This window comes from Heptranchias perlo, chromosome 15, assembly GCF_035084215.1.
Source record: "Heptranchias perlo isolate sHepPer1 chromosome 15, sHepPer1.hap1, whole genome shotgun sequence".
In the NCBI taxonomy this organism is placed as follows: domain Eukaryota; kingdom Metazoa; phylum Chordata; class Chondrichthyes; order Hexanchiformes; family Hexanchidae; genus Heptranchias; species Heptranchias perlo.
In genome coordinates this window covers 63,231,930-63,246,835 of record NC_090339.1, presented here as the reverse complement: position 1 = coordinate 63,246,835, position 14,906 = coordinate 63,231,930, and the positions used below count along the sequence as shown (strand labels likewise).

Genomic DNA, 14,906 nt, shown 5'->3' with positions numbered 1-14,906 from the left:
GTTCAGCATTGAAGGAACAGGCCACTTAACACAGCTCCAACTTAGCATCAGAATAATGCATTGTGCAGTGCAGGCTATGTCCTTATAAAACGGCATATATCCTCTAACTTACTCTGAGCAAATAATGAAGGGGCTAAACTGTGTCCATGTGGGTATATTATTTGAATTAGGTTTGGGAGAACAAGGGGGCATGCGTACAAGTTACATAAGCACAGAACTAGGTTAGATGGTGGGAGGTTTTGCTTTTCGGAGAGGGTCACAGACCTTTGGAATAAGTCACTGGCACACGCAGTGAGGACGGATTCAGTGCAAGTAGCTGGACGACTTTATGGTTGTGGCTGAATATCACGGCCTACAAAAGATAGATGGGGTATTGAGGGGTGTGTCTCACGGTCACTGATATCTCCTGGAACGCCTATCGATTGCTTTCAGGGGTCGGAGAGGAATTTCCCAGATTCTTTTCCCCCTGAATTGGCCTAGGGTTTTTCTGGGGGTTTTCCTCTCTTGGGAGATTATTGGATTGGGGGATGTTGGGGATCATGATACTCAGTTTCACCATGACTGTATGTGACAGACTCAATGGGCCAGCTGGTGCTTTTCCTGTTTGTCATTTTTTGTATGTTGATATCAAACTGCTGAACTGCCGGAGACACTGCCTTATTTGACCCAAAATGTTACTATGAAGTGTTTTGTAATGAGATTGTAGGAAATGACAACTGTTAATGACTGAATTGAGTAATTAAGAATAAATGATTGCAGGTGCATTTAACAATCTTGCCCAGGTGGTATTAAAATTCATCACGATCTAAATATTTCTAGACAAAAACATTTAATGACTGAAGCAGGCTTCTTGCAAAAAGCAACAAAATGAATGTCTTTATTAAATAATTTAACTCTGTGATGGTTTCAGTAAATCTATTGGAAATAATTTGATTTATGCAGCCCCTGTCATAACCTCAGGAGGTCCCAAAGTACTTCACAGACAATTAAGTACTTTTGAAGTGTAGTCACTGTTGTAATGAAGGAAACACGGCAGCCAATTTGCACACAGCAAGCTCCCACAAACAGCAATGTGATAATGACCGGATAATCTGTAATCATAGAATCTTGCAGCACAGAAGGAGGCCATTTGGCCCATCATGACTATGCCGGCTCTTTGATAGAGCTATCCAATTAGACCCAATCTTTCCCTGTAGACCTACAAATTTTTCCTGTAATAATTGTATTCTTTCATCTCCGATATATTCCTGGTAAATCTGCACTGTACACTTGCCATGGCACCAAGATTCTTCCTATAATAGGGCATCCAAATCTGCACATACTATCTGTGGACTAATCAGTGCCTTGTACAGATTTGCAATTAACTCCTTGATTTTGTATTCAATGCCCTTGTATATAAAATACATATATGCTTTTTAATGGCTATTTTCACCTGCAGTCCTGATTTTAAAGATCTGGTATTTGTGTCCCTTGATATCTCTTTACTCCACTCCATTGAAGTTATTACTGCTTTCAGTATCTTTTCCATCATTCTATTCTTTTTTACAAAATACATTGCTTCATTACTGTGTACGTAAATATGTAAACACCGGTATAGTTTGTTGGTTTTGTTTTTTAAGTCATATAATTTTATAGTATGTTTTTAAACAGCATTTTGTTGGCTGTGGGACTGGAATATTAGCAATTCAAAGTGGTTTTTTTTTACTAGTCAGCATCAATTCCTTCATAAATAAAACATGACATTTTAGTATTTTAAAATAGAATATTTTTGTAACTATAATTTTTCCAGAGTTTTCCTTTTAAATTTTAAAAAAGTTAAACCAAAATGGAGCCATACAGCTATCAGAACAGCACTGTGCTACTGTTGAGAAATCATTTTCAAGGATTTTTTTTATTTACAAGATTATTGATTTCACCTCACTGCCAATTGTTGTGTAAGATGACTAGAAACTGACAACACATTGAGCACTGAAAAATAATTAGCGAAATCTACTTCTTTACAGTACATTACTCACTTACAATTTTCCACTTATCATTTTCCTCCATTTGTTTTTAATAAACCTTTTAAATATCTTAAGATTGGCTGATAAATGGAGTATGCTTATTAACAGGGATCTGTATTAACAATCTTTCTTCATAATGTGGGTTGAGGGAGGACTATTGGCCAAGACGTCCTCCCTGTTCTTCTTTGAAATAGAGCCATGGGATCTTTTACATCCACCTGAGAGGGGAGACGGGGCCTCGGTTCAACATCTCACCTGAAAAACGGCACCTCCGACAGTGCAGCACTCCCTCAGTGCTGTACCGGGAATGTCATCCTAGATTATTGGATCAAGTCTCTGGTGTGGGGCTGGACCCCACGACCTTCTGACTCAGAGAGTGGGGGGGGGGGGGTGTTAAACACTGAGCCAAGGTAAACGCTAGATCACAATTATTTAAATTGGGGAAGTTTTATCTTTTGCCGATAGTGTAAACCAGGCGCTATCGGATCGGAAACCTGTTATTTCCCTCTCCAGATTTTCCTGAAGGTAAAATGACCCCATTCAGTCTCAGGGTCGTGTTGTATGAAAGCCTTTGTATTTACTTCAAAAAAAAATTCCAGACATTACAGTTGAATAAATATCAGTCCAATTAAAACACTGATGCGGTCTTTCAGGATTTTAATATATTAAAACATGGTAATCCTTAATCAGACCATGCAGTGCAAATATAAAAGGCCCACAAGCATTTTCACCAATGGAACAGATTGCGTTTTGCCACAATGAATAACCACTGTTTAAACATTCTCGTCAAACTGCCCGTCCTGAGCAGACGAACATGTTTGTACAATATAGAGCCAGCAGCTGTGCCAAACACAACACTGATGTCAGTGATCCCTGTATGTAATGTATAGCTCTTGGACCACAGGTAGCCTGCAAAAGGTGCTGCTAGGCTAACAATTACTTTCAACGGTGTGAAAGGATTGTGAAGAGCGAGTTCTTTTTATCCGTACTGTTATGACCGTTTAATCATAAAAGAACAGCTGGCTCCTGACTGTTCCAGAGAATGGTATCAATTTTCAGTTGCGACAAAAGATCTGACCCTCAGACATTAACCTGACTTTTCTTTACAGACACTGATGGACCTGCTGCATATTTTCAGCATTTTCTGTTTTTAGGAACATAGGAACAGGAGGAGGCCATTCAGCCCCTCGAGCCTGTTCCGCCATTCAATCAGATCTTGGCTGATCTGTATCTTAACTCCATCCATCCGCCTTGTCTCCGTAACCCTTAATCCCCTTACCCAACAAAAATCTATCACTCACAGTTTTGAAATTTTAAATTGACCCCCAGCCTCAACAGCTTTTTGGGGGAAGAGAGTTCCAGATTTCCACTACTCTTTGTGTGAAGAAGTGCTTCCTGATTTCACCCCTGAATGACCCAGCTCTAATTTTAAGATTATGCCCCCTTGTTCTGGACTCCCCCATCGGGGGAAATAGTTTCCCTCAATCTATCCCATCAACTTCTTTAATCATCTTAAACACCTCAATTAGATCACCTCTTAATCTTCCATATCGAGGGAATACAAGCCTAGTCTATGTAACCTGTCCTCATAATTTAACCCTTTTAGCCCCAGTATAATTCTGGTGAATCTGCACTGCACCCCCTCCAAGGCCAATCTATCCTTCCTGAGGTGCGGTGCCCAGAACTGAACGCAGTATCTCCAGGAGTGCTCTGACCAGAGCTTTATATAACTGTAGCATAACTTCTGCTAGCTCTTCATCATCTTATCTGTGAAAGCTGCACTTGTTGGGGGTAATTTTGACTTTGACGCCATCGTGCAAAGCGAGCGAAATTGATCCAGCCGCCCGTTATACATCTCTCCTGATTTTCGTTATTGTTGACTTCAATTGAAATGAAAATCAGAATAAATGTATAACGGACGGCTGGATCGATTGCACCCGTTTTAAATTATCACCCAAAGCCTAAAGTACCTCTGTTCAATCTGGAGAGGATACTCATACTAATTTATTAACAATTAAAATACCTGTGGGGATCTCTTATTCTCCATCATATTGTATGTCTTTTCTTAATAGAATTTTGAAATAAGCTGATGTAAGTTTGTCCACCACACAGCTTTGAATCTACCCGGAGAAGGGAGCCAATCTTTCCCTGATCTAGTGAAGGTCTGGGGCCTGTGAAAGGCTTGAAAGGGGCTGACACCAAGCCTCAACTGTGCTGAGTTCCACTGAGCCCTTTCAAGTGAGTAATCTCCCAGGGATCTCTCCTCAACATGCCCTCACCCTGGATATCGGCGAGACTGGCAGAAGACTAACCCACCTCCCCCTCCCCCAACTGGAATTTAAAGGTCTGGTCCCAATGGAGCAGAATGCAGGTGAGTCTGGGACCTGGATCAAAATCCACCCCACACGCTGGCCGTAAATGCAACTTATGCTCCCCCCAGCCCCAGAGGTTTTGGGACCACAGTACATTACCCAAAATATGTTGAATATTCTCATTAGTTCTCACAACAATTAACATTTAAATGAGAGATAGAGAGAGAAAAATGGAAAACGAGGAGAGGGAAAGAGGAGAGAGTGGAGGGACAGGCAGGAGGAAGAGTTGGGGGTGGAGGGAGAGAGGCAGATAGACAGACAAGGAGAATGGGAAAGGGAGACACAGAGACAGTAAGAATCTATCGAATTGTCTCAAGTATTGCAGAGTGGCTGAGAATACCTTATTTTTGTGTATTTATAAATAGTCCCTGCTGTGTGTGGTACATTTGGTTGTAGCAGACGATGATTGCAGCAGAAGTGCTAGAAATAAGGTGGCCCAATGTATATTTATGGATGAGTTTACTCTGCCAGTCAAGGAAATTGTTACTAAGAATAGCTTCACTGAATCTATTTCGAAGAGTCGCGCACAATTTGTTTTATTGATTATTGGAGAATGGGCCTGTAGACAATTTGCGAATGTAGGGAAATAAACATGGTTCACATGAAGATGAACATAGTGTCCTGTGCACTATTATTGGTCCAAAGTTTAACATTATATTCAAATAAGTGAGAGAACGCACTTCCTTCAGACAGAAGTATTTGAAGTGCAGTGACCCACAGGGCTACAGACCAAGTGCTGGAGAGTGGGATTAAGCTGGATAGCCCTTTCTCGGCCGGCACGGACACAATGGGCCGAATGGCCTCCTTCTGTGCCGTAAATTTCTATGTTTCTATGAGAAACCTGTCGTCTAAACTATGGCGTTATTAATCTTATGATGTATAATTGTCGTGCTGGAAGTTCACTCTAGAAAATTCGCTCTTAAGTGTGTTATTTCCAACAACGTGCCGAAAATTGTTTGATCAGATTGGATTTTTTTTTCACTTGCACCGAACACACGAGCCTGGAAATGATCGCGAGTGATGTCCAAATCTTTAAATGAGGGTTTGTAATCAACCGTCATCTACAGCAAGATTCCAGGTTCCGGATGAAGTTTGCCCTAAGCACTGCGACAATTCATTTCATACCAAACTTCACCGCCGTGTCTTTATATTTTCTTTCATTTCCACAATTGTCATCATCACAGCCCAGCAGCACACTGTGAGGAATATCAACACCAGTTCTGAATGGGTCAAACTGGCCTCAAATGGACAATTGAGTCACTGGGGAACAATCAGTACAGCTTCGATTCTATTGTTCTGCTCTGAAATTACCCATTCTATAAATGCAGAACCAAATATTATTTTCATACACAAACTGCCGTCGATACAGGCTACACCACACCGACCCCCAAACCGCCCCTCCAGCCTCACTAAAACTCCAGGAAAGTTGGAAAAGCGATTTACACACTGGTCTCATCAATTCCTAGTCGGACAATACTGCTCCAAACTGCATTTATACTGCAGATGCCTGTCGGACGAATACCTGCAGTATGGGTCCCAGCCAGTCCAGTACCCTGCTTACATTGCCTGTCTGGGTCTCCAATGTTTCTGCTCAGGACAATCAGTGCAGGTGATGATAGAGGCGCTTTGGGGAGATCCTCTTCCTGGGCTTCACATTCAGGGGGTGCAGGAGAGACGGGTCCCGGCTGGGTGGGTCTGGAAGGTGCCCTGGGGAGTCCAATGGATGGACCCCACCCCTTCTTCAGTACTTTGTAAACCAGGTGCATGGAATTACATTAAGTCCAGTATCAAACCTGATTCCTGTGGGACAATCCCTCCAGGGAGTCAATCCACTTCTCCCTGGAGTCAGATTAAACCCTGAGTCCAGATTTACGCCGAGAGTTTAGCACAAGTGTGAAGCAGAACTTTGATTTACAATACGAACGCCCCCTTAATCCTCAACATGAGACAACAACGGGACTGCTTGTTAATTCTAACACTCTCTGTGGCCAAAGAGTTTTATATCGAAGTCTCATTTCGAGAAGCTAGTTTCAAAAGGAAAATAAACTGAGTTTTCACGTTGCTCACCGAGAGAGACAGGCAGCAAACTTTAAAGTAAAGTGTTTTAGTTGCAATCATAGACTTTTTGTTAAGCATTGCATTGGCGTTAGTTTCACCCGCCCCGGTGTCGATTACTTCCTTGCGGAAACTGACTCAAAACACCTTATTCGGAGTCCTGAAGAAACACCTTCGCTGTGCATTCCCATTAATCCTAGACTCTCCCCCAGTAAATAACCCCCAGATCACCATAGCGATCGTTAGGGCCAGGATCGTGAACAAACCCAAGCAAAATTTAGCACGCCGCTAAATGAGAGACCAATTGGGCCATCCCGGAGGAGTTCGCAGCTCCCTGTGAGTGTGTGATGGGAAGAGGAGGATTACAGAGCTCTCCTGGGGGTCAGCCTCCAACCCGCCAGACACCTCCTTCTACCCGAGGGGGGGTGGGGGGATAGCCTCATCCCAGCGCAATTTATTGATCTTCTGATGTGACTCTGGGCTTACCTTTCGCAGCATCCTTTTCTTCCTTAGGCTTGATCACTTTTCCGCTCATAGATCCCAGTTTGAACGTGTGATCCCTAAACCAGCCTTGAAGAGGGATTGAGGAAAACAATCCAAGGCGGTCTAGACCCGTGAGTCTTGGGCACTGAGTGTCTCAAACAATCCGCACAGACACAGAGCCCCTCTCTCTCTCTCTCTCTCTATTCCCGTGTTGTTGATGTTGGGTTTATTGCCTCTCGCTGGTTGGGGGTTATGATGTTGCCGGATACAGACCTGTCGGAGAGCAGAACAATAACCGTGATGTGAATCATACAATTCTCTCCACCATCTCTCTCCACCCCCCACACCCCCCCATACACAAAAAAATAATAATAACCCGGTGACGTTCACTCCAGTCGTCACCCTCTGTAATGCTCCACATCCCCCCAGGGTGGGATAGCAATGACACAGTCCTCAGCCCAGACCCTCAGCACAATCTGAAAACTGATATCACCCCCCAATTCCATTTGACATGCACGTAGCAAAAAATATAGTTCACAAAGCATCACAAAGAAAATTGCTTCCGATTAACAAGACAGGACCGAATATTTATCGCTCTCATTTGCTGCTATTCCTATTCAACGCGCCATTTTTTTAAAGAGATGATATTTTCCTACGAATATTTCTTACCTTATTTCCGTTCTTTGTTTGGGTGGTGATGGTGAGGGGCACTGGTCCTTAAAACCCAGGCTGCATACTCCAGATGAGCATTCCACACACGCTATGTCCTGGCTCAGTTGTAAAGGAGCCGGTAATGTGCACTGTCGGATCAGATGGTGGGTGGGTGGGTGGGGAGAGAGAGAGAGGCTGGGGTTGGGGAGGAGAGAGCTGCACGGAGACAGAGAGTGATGGATAATGCAGAGGCAAAGGGGGAGACTAAGTAGGAGAGAGAGAGGGGCGCTAGGGTGAGACTGCACAGAAAGAGCAGGGCGAAGGCTGGAGGATAACTCACAGAAAGGGAGACTGGGCACCTTAGGGAGAGTCTCTATCCGGCAGAGGCTGATTCAAGAACCAAACAGCCTCTAATTTGCTGTCGGCGAGAACCTCTCCGGCTCCCAATGATTTTATATCAACAGATGACACCGCTTTGTTTTGTATCTTTATGCTGGAATATTTATCATTCTGGGAACACCCCATAAAGCTGGGAGTTCTGAGATTTTTTTAAGCAGGGGGTAGCTGTTCTCTCCAGCTACTTTATTATTTTTGAACAGTGTTTTGAACATTTTAATGGATGTATTAATCTCTTTTTAATCCCGGTCCCCAATAGACAGCCAGGTTGGACTGGGAAACGGTGAGTTCAAATTGTGGGCTCGCGTTCATTTAAAGGCGTTCGTAAATCTGCTTTTCTTGAATGCAATGGAAAGATTTTTCTGCATTTAGCCCAACGGTACATTGAAATAAACCTTGATATGTAAAGCATTTACGTAAAGAAAGGGAAAGTTGACAAAAAGATGTTCCGCTTTTCTTGTCTCTTCCCACCCCAGGAATCAGCAGGAGCGTCATCTACACGTGTGCACACACACTGACACACACACTACACACACTGACACACACACCACACACTGACACACCACATATATACAGACATACATACACCACACACGCTGACACCACACACTGACACACACACACCACACACACCCAGACAGACCACACATCCAGACCCACACACCACACACCTAGACACACACCACACACCTAGACACACACACCACACATACCCAGACAGACCACACACCCAGACCCACACACCACACACCCAGACACACACACCACACATACCCAGACAGACCACACACCCAGACCCACACACCACACACCCAGACACACACACCACACATACCCAGACAGACCACACACCCAGACCCACACAGCACACATCCAGACACACACCACACACCTAGACACACACACACCACACACATAGACACACACACATACAGGTACACAGAAACACATACACACCATACATACATACATATACACACATAGGCAAAATGTGCTCATGTTAAAGGCACCAAACTGGTCTTCTGTCTTGTGCCCTTCCAAATGACGAGTGTTGTATCTCCGGGTATCCCCTGTATCTCCCAGGTGGCAGACAGTATCGGGGTTCCTGCCCACTCTTGGGGGGGGGGGAACACAATGTAGATTTTACCAAAAACTCAGTTGGGGGCGGGGTTTAATCCAGTCTGGTGTTCAGTCACATTCAGGGCAGGTCCTGGTGCAAATATAATGAATATATATTCTTGGGATGTGGATGACACTGGCAAGGCAGTATTCATTGGCCAGCCCTAATATCTCTGATAGCATTCAGAGTCAAGCACACAGAATGGGACTGGAGTCACATGTGGAGCAGGCCAGGCTGGGTCAGGAGTGGCAGATTCCATTCCCTGAAGGACATTAAAAAACCAGTTGGGCTTTTACAACAATACGGCATCTTGCATGGTTATTTTTTCTGATGTTAGCCCAAAAATCACCAAATTTATTAAATTCAACTTCACAACTTCCCATTGGTGGGATCTGAACTCACGAACCTTTAAGTTGCTGGTCCTTAACCAATAGGGTACCCTGCCTTCTAAACAAGTTTTTATCTGGTTATATAATGTACTATTTTATGTATTTCCAATAGTATTTCGTTGTAGGTTGTAAAACTGTGGCCTTTTTACGTGTTCTTTGCTCATTGTACTCAATGCTGCGCTTTAACCAGAATATAAGAATTGCCAGGCGAAGAAAAACCAAGGTTTATCAGCTTGTCTTAGTCACATCACACAACCTCGTACTTCCCCACGTTACGGACTAAGAATGCCGTGAATTCTTGTGTACCAGCAGTGGGACCACAAACTCTGCAAAAGTGACTGATAAATCTCACTTCCTTCTTCATAATCTTCCCTGGACTTTACACCAATGTCCCCTCCCATAAAGTTATCAGGCAAAGCTTTATAATGTGAAACTTGGCAAAAATACAATTGAGTAACTGGTCCACTGAAACACTGGTGGTCTGGGGTTGTGACGTTTTTGCTGTTTAGATAGAGCTGTTTAACTTGGCCTGTCCCTTTAAGACCATGACTCGGGCACTCCACGGGAATGGCACATCCTGAGGCCAACTGAGCATATGCACAACTTCTCCATCAAGTATTGGAATGCACCCCTTTTCAACATATTGGTGATCATCTGATCAATTCCATCCCAACTTAAACAGTCCAAGAGTACAAAGCTGTATGGTGGGTAAGCTTACATCAGCTTATTTGAAAATTCTATTAAGAAAAGACATACAATATGATGGAGAATAAGAGATCCCCACAGGTATTTTAATTGTTAATAAATTAGTATGGGTATCCTCTCCAGATTGAACAGAGGTACTTTTGGCTTTGGGTGATAATTTAAAACGGGTGCAATCGATCCGATTTTCATTTCAATTGAAGTCAACAGTAACGAAAATCAGGAGAGACGTATAACGGGCGGCTGGATCAATATCGCTCGCTTTGCACGATGGCGTCAAAGTCAAAATTACCCCCATCAAGTGCAGCTTTCACAGATAAGATGATGAGCTAGCCAAAGTTATGCTACAGTTATATAAAGCTCTGGTCAGAGCACTCCCGGAGATACTGTGTTCAGTTCTGAGAACTGCGCCTCAGGAAGGATAGAATGGCCTTGGAGGGGGTGCAGTGTAGATTCACCAGAATGATACTGGGGCTAAAGGATTAAATTATGAGGACAGGTTGCATGGACTAGGCTTGGATTTCCTCGAGTATAAAAGATTAAGGGGTGATCTAAATGAGGTGTTGAAGATGAATAAAGGAATCGATGGGGTAGATAGAGAGAAACTATTTCCTCTGGTGGGGGAGTCCAGAACAAGGGGGATCAATCTTAAAGTTAGTGCCAGGCCGTTCAGGGGTGATGTCAGGAAGCACTTCTTCCCATAAAGGGGAGTGGAAATCTAGAACTCTCTTCCCCCCCCCCCAAAAAAAAAGCTGTTGAGACTCAGGGTCAATTTTAAAACTGAGACAGATAGATTTCTGTTAGGCAAGGCTATTGGGGGATATAGAACCAAGGCAGGTAACTGGAGTTGATACAGATCAGCCATGATCTAATTGAATGGTGGAACAGGCTCAAGGGGCTGAATGGCCTCCTCCTGTTCCTGTGTTCCTAGATATTTGTGGTTCTGCCTTGGTCAGATGCTGATTGAAGTGTAATCTCTCCCACTGTTATCTACAAAATAGTTTTGAAAGTCTCCATCGTACTTAGTGTGAACAGTATTAAGAACAGGCAAGGGAGTAATTAGGGGTTAATTCTTCAGGCCTGGAGTTGAAAATTTAAAAGCATCTACAATTGATAAACTTCCTTGCCAACACAACTAAATTCTGATTGGTCCCAGGCTGTGTTTCCTTGCAGCAATTAGACCGTGTGGCCTCACAAAGGCAGGCCACATATTTTAATAGGAGAATTATACATTATAATAACCAACGCCCTTACCATTATGAAACAACACATCAGCCAACATTCAATGAGCAACACCACGGGAGGGTCATTAATGTATAAACAGTCTTACATCTAGCACATCCGTCATACTTGAAAGTGTCACACACATGCACCTGATTAGCTCAAATATCATTCATTAAAACAGCCGGGGGGGGGGGGGAAATCACATCCGAAATTTCCCAATAAAGTAGCATCTCAAAAGAAAACCAGTCATTTTCCGCTGGACCTTCCTAACCTGGCCTTTCCCCAAGGGGCGGGGAGATTGGGCATTTACAAGCAGCCAAAACTTCCTACAACAGCAATTGACCTCAGGTGTGCCTATTTTTAGTTATGGGCAGCTCCCCCTCAGCCCCTTTCTTGCGGGCAGAATTATACAAACAGACACATCGCTGGCTTTCATATAATTGGAGACTCTGCAATTGAACGGTGAGATCTGCTGTTCGCAATAAAACGGCCCATACTCCAACTTAGCGCGAGCAACGCCGCGGGAGATACCCTAGTCCGTATATGGGACAAACAATGTGTTACAGGCCGAGTGAACTCCAGGAGTTTACTGTTGTAAATTGCAGGAGTGAAACAGAAGTGATTTATTCTGTTAATCAAACCAGAAAGTGTATCACAGTCTTGAAACATTCCAAAAGATTTGTTTTAAATAATATATGCAGTTTAATATCATTATGGCGCTTTCCCATTATTTTTTAATGTCAAAATTGATGGCGTCCTTTCAATCGCCAGGCATTATATAGTTTCGGATTTATTCTTCCACGTATGTCTTACATTGTGTGACGGAAGATGAACTTGCAACATTGCGACACCCTTTAGTTATAATGGGGTTAGTTGGCAGGGAAAAACAACAATATTTTTGCATGTTTTTATATATGTATGTGTGTTAATAACATTCACAATTTAAATTTTCTTCAATCTAATCATTTCTTCGTCACATTTTCTGATGGGATAATATGCCATCTGCTCAGAAACTGGTTACAATGGCAATGCGATGGGGCTGCACCTTCCGTCTCCCTCGGTCTAATTTCTGGACAGCTTGTCTTTGTGTTATCGTTCCCTGGAGACGAGAAGGTCCGAGGTCTTGCTCCCGGGCTTGGTGAAATCAGCTGCTCACAAGCCCAACACTTGTCGCAACCACCGGCCAGCATGTCTTTGAACGCTTGCTCATGTACTTCTGCTCGCAGATGGCCATTCAATGCCCACTGGCTAACTAGATGCCCTCTGACCACCGACTGGCAAAAGATTGACTATGTTGTTCATTTACATTGATTACCCTCACGTCAAATACTCAATATTGACTTTGAGAGTTTAGTTTAGATGTACCATTTGGATTTTTGTGTGTTAAGGGGCCTGGCATTTGTGATCACCGTTCTGTACAATATAGCGCATCTTCAACTTAACACGAGGTTCCTGGACACATTGGGAAGGTAATATGTTGTAAACTGTTTACCCTTTCAGTTTGAGTCAGCCAGCAGCTACAGTGGGCAGTTAAGACCTGTGCATCAGTTGACAGCTAATGGAAAGAGGCAGAGGAATAAATGAAGTGGGAAAGAAGTAGTTCTTTCTTTGCCATCAAGTATTGCCTGCAAAACTATAACTGACGTGTCAGAGAAACCAGCCGCTGCCTTTTACACCAACATCGCGCGGGTGTTCGCAGGGTGAGGTTTGAGTGTAAAAGTACCAAGTCCCTGTTAATCTCAGCATTCATGGAATGTTAAGGCTGGAAAACAACAGCTATGCAGCTGTTTTGCTATTTGACCATGTAAACCAACAGTAGCAAAGAGGTTAAATTAACGTTTAAATCAGGTGCTAATGTTATTTTTTTATATAAAGGCAGCACCTTATCTAAGGTATTTGTTAATGAAAGAGGTTCAATTCCAATTTAGGTCCAAAGTTGCATTAAGTCAAAAAATAAAGAAATTAAATGTAAACTAGACAATTCCAGTTGCGCTGAATCACCGACTGTAATAATTTTCCGTATTCACATTATCAACACCCTGCACACAGCCATTCGAAGTCAAAGTAGAACTGGTGACAATTAGAAACGACCATTCCCTCCCTTGAATACGTTAATCCGGAATACCCAAAGCCAAATAACAATCGTGGAGATATTCCTCCATTTGAATGGTTTGAAACTATCCGGAATTGTTTCAAGTTATTTATTTTGCCGATTTGGGAAAATAAAGTCTGCAGATGGAGGAGAGGCATTGATCTTTTAAAAAAATAATAGACAACTGGTCGAATTTTTAAGCTCTTTGCTTCTCTCGCGTAGTTACCGGGTGCTCGGGGACTGCAGGGTGTTATCGGTCATTAATCAATGACAGCATGATGTAGGGGCACTGTACTTATCCAAGGCAATGCGTATCCTATATTTAAATGGATTGCCATCTTCTCCCTACTTCTTTTATGAACAGCCTCTCCTTCTACCAGCCCAAGTAGCGGAATTCGCAAAGTAGGAGACGGAACTTTCCAAATGCGCAATTAAAGTTTTCAGACGGAGCAAGTCTTGTTAAGCTCCAAGTGTTGGGTTTCATGCTCGATCAGCCAAAGCAACACATTTTCGGCTACAGTCTGATATTTCCAACTCCCTCACATCCCCAGGCTTAAAACAAACTATTCATAAAAAAAAGAAAATTGCTTCTGAAACAAGTTTTTCGTGTAAATACTTCGAATTGATTAGGCATCAAAATTCGACTCGTCATGCAATAAAAAAAAAGTCTTTCGAAAATGTTTAGACGGTCCTCACATACCTCAGGCACAATCCACCGGTGGAGCTTCTAATGGTTAATTTTTATTGAAAGTATTCAATTCGCAATCCGAAATTCAAACCACTGCTCTTTTTTTTAAAAAAAAAGAAAACAAGGAATTTAATGTTGCATATTCCTGAAACAAACTCCAGGTGTCCGGAGATGCACTTTGTAAACTCGCTTACTGCTTGTTTTACATGATTAGATCTCAGATGAAAAGGATCATTCGCACCGAACCGACAAACCGCGGATCACGGGAACTTTCTATTTTTAAGGACACTGGATCCGTTTCAAAAAGTGTCTTGACTTGCAGTGGCCCAAGTTGTATTCGGAGGCCAGGGGAGCAGCTGTCAAGATCACTTTACAGACTTGTGTTTGGGGAATGATGCAAAGCCACGACCCACCCACTGGAAGCGAGTTGCCAATCTTGCTGCTGCTGCTGTTTTCGTGTTTTCAAAAAGTATTCCAAACTGTGGGCTTGGTTTTACTTTTTTGTGTGTGTTTTCCCACCTCACCTATTTAAAGGGGTGCAATCCCCTGGACTGCTCTGATTTAAGGTTAGAATCATAGAACACAGAAAGAGGCCATTCGGCCCATCGTGCCTGTGCCGGCTCTTTGTAAGAGCTATCCAATTAGTCCCACTCCCCCCGCTCTTTCCCCGCAGCCCTGCAAACGTTTCCACTTCAAGTATTTATCCAATTTCCTTTTGAAAGTTATTATTG

General features: G+C 43.0%; 1 protein-coding gene across 4 annotated transcripts in view; it reads right to left on the bottom strand.

The window, feature by feature from the left end:
• fgf13a (fibroblast growth factor 13a) overlaps positions 1-14,434 on the bottom strand; it is a 553,665-nt gene extending 539,231 nt beyond the window's left edge. The window contains exons 1-2 of one of the 4 annotated variants that reach the window (XM_067997325.1): positions 14,188-14,434; positions 6,917-7,186 (exon numbers count right to left, since the gene is read on the bottom strand). Coding sequence is in view for 2 of the 4 variants with exons in the window: in XM_067997327.1 (XP_067853428.1) it covers positions 6,917-6,965 (49 nt within the window). In the remaining 2 variants the exon portion in view is untranslated. Of the gene's footprint in view, positions 1-6,916; positions 7,187-7,582; positions 7,687-14,187 lie in introns of those variants that run through there. The other 3 variants (XM_067997327.1, XM_067997328.1, XM_067997326.1) reach the window with 3 other exon arrangements.
• Positions 14,435-14,906: the final 472 nt, after the last annotated feature.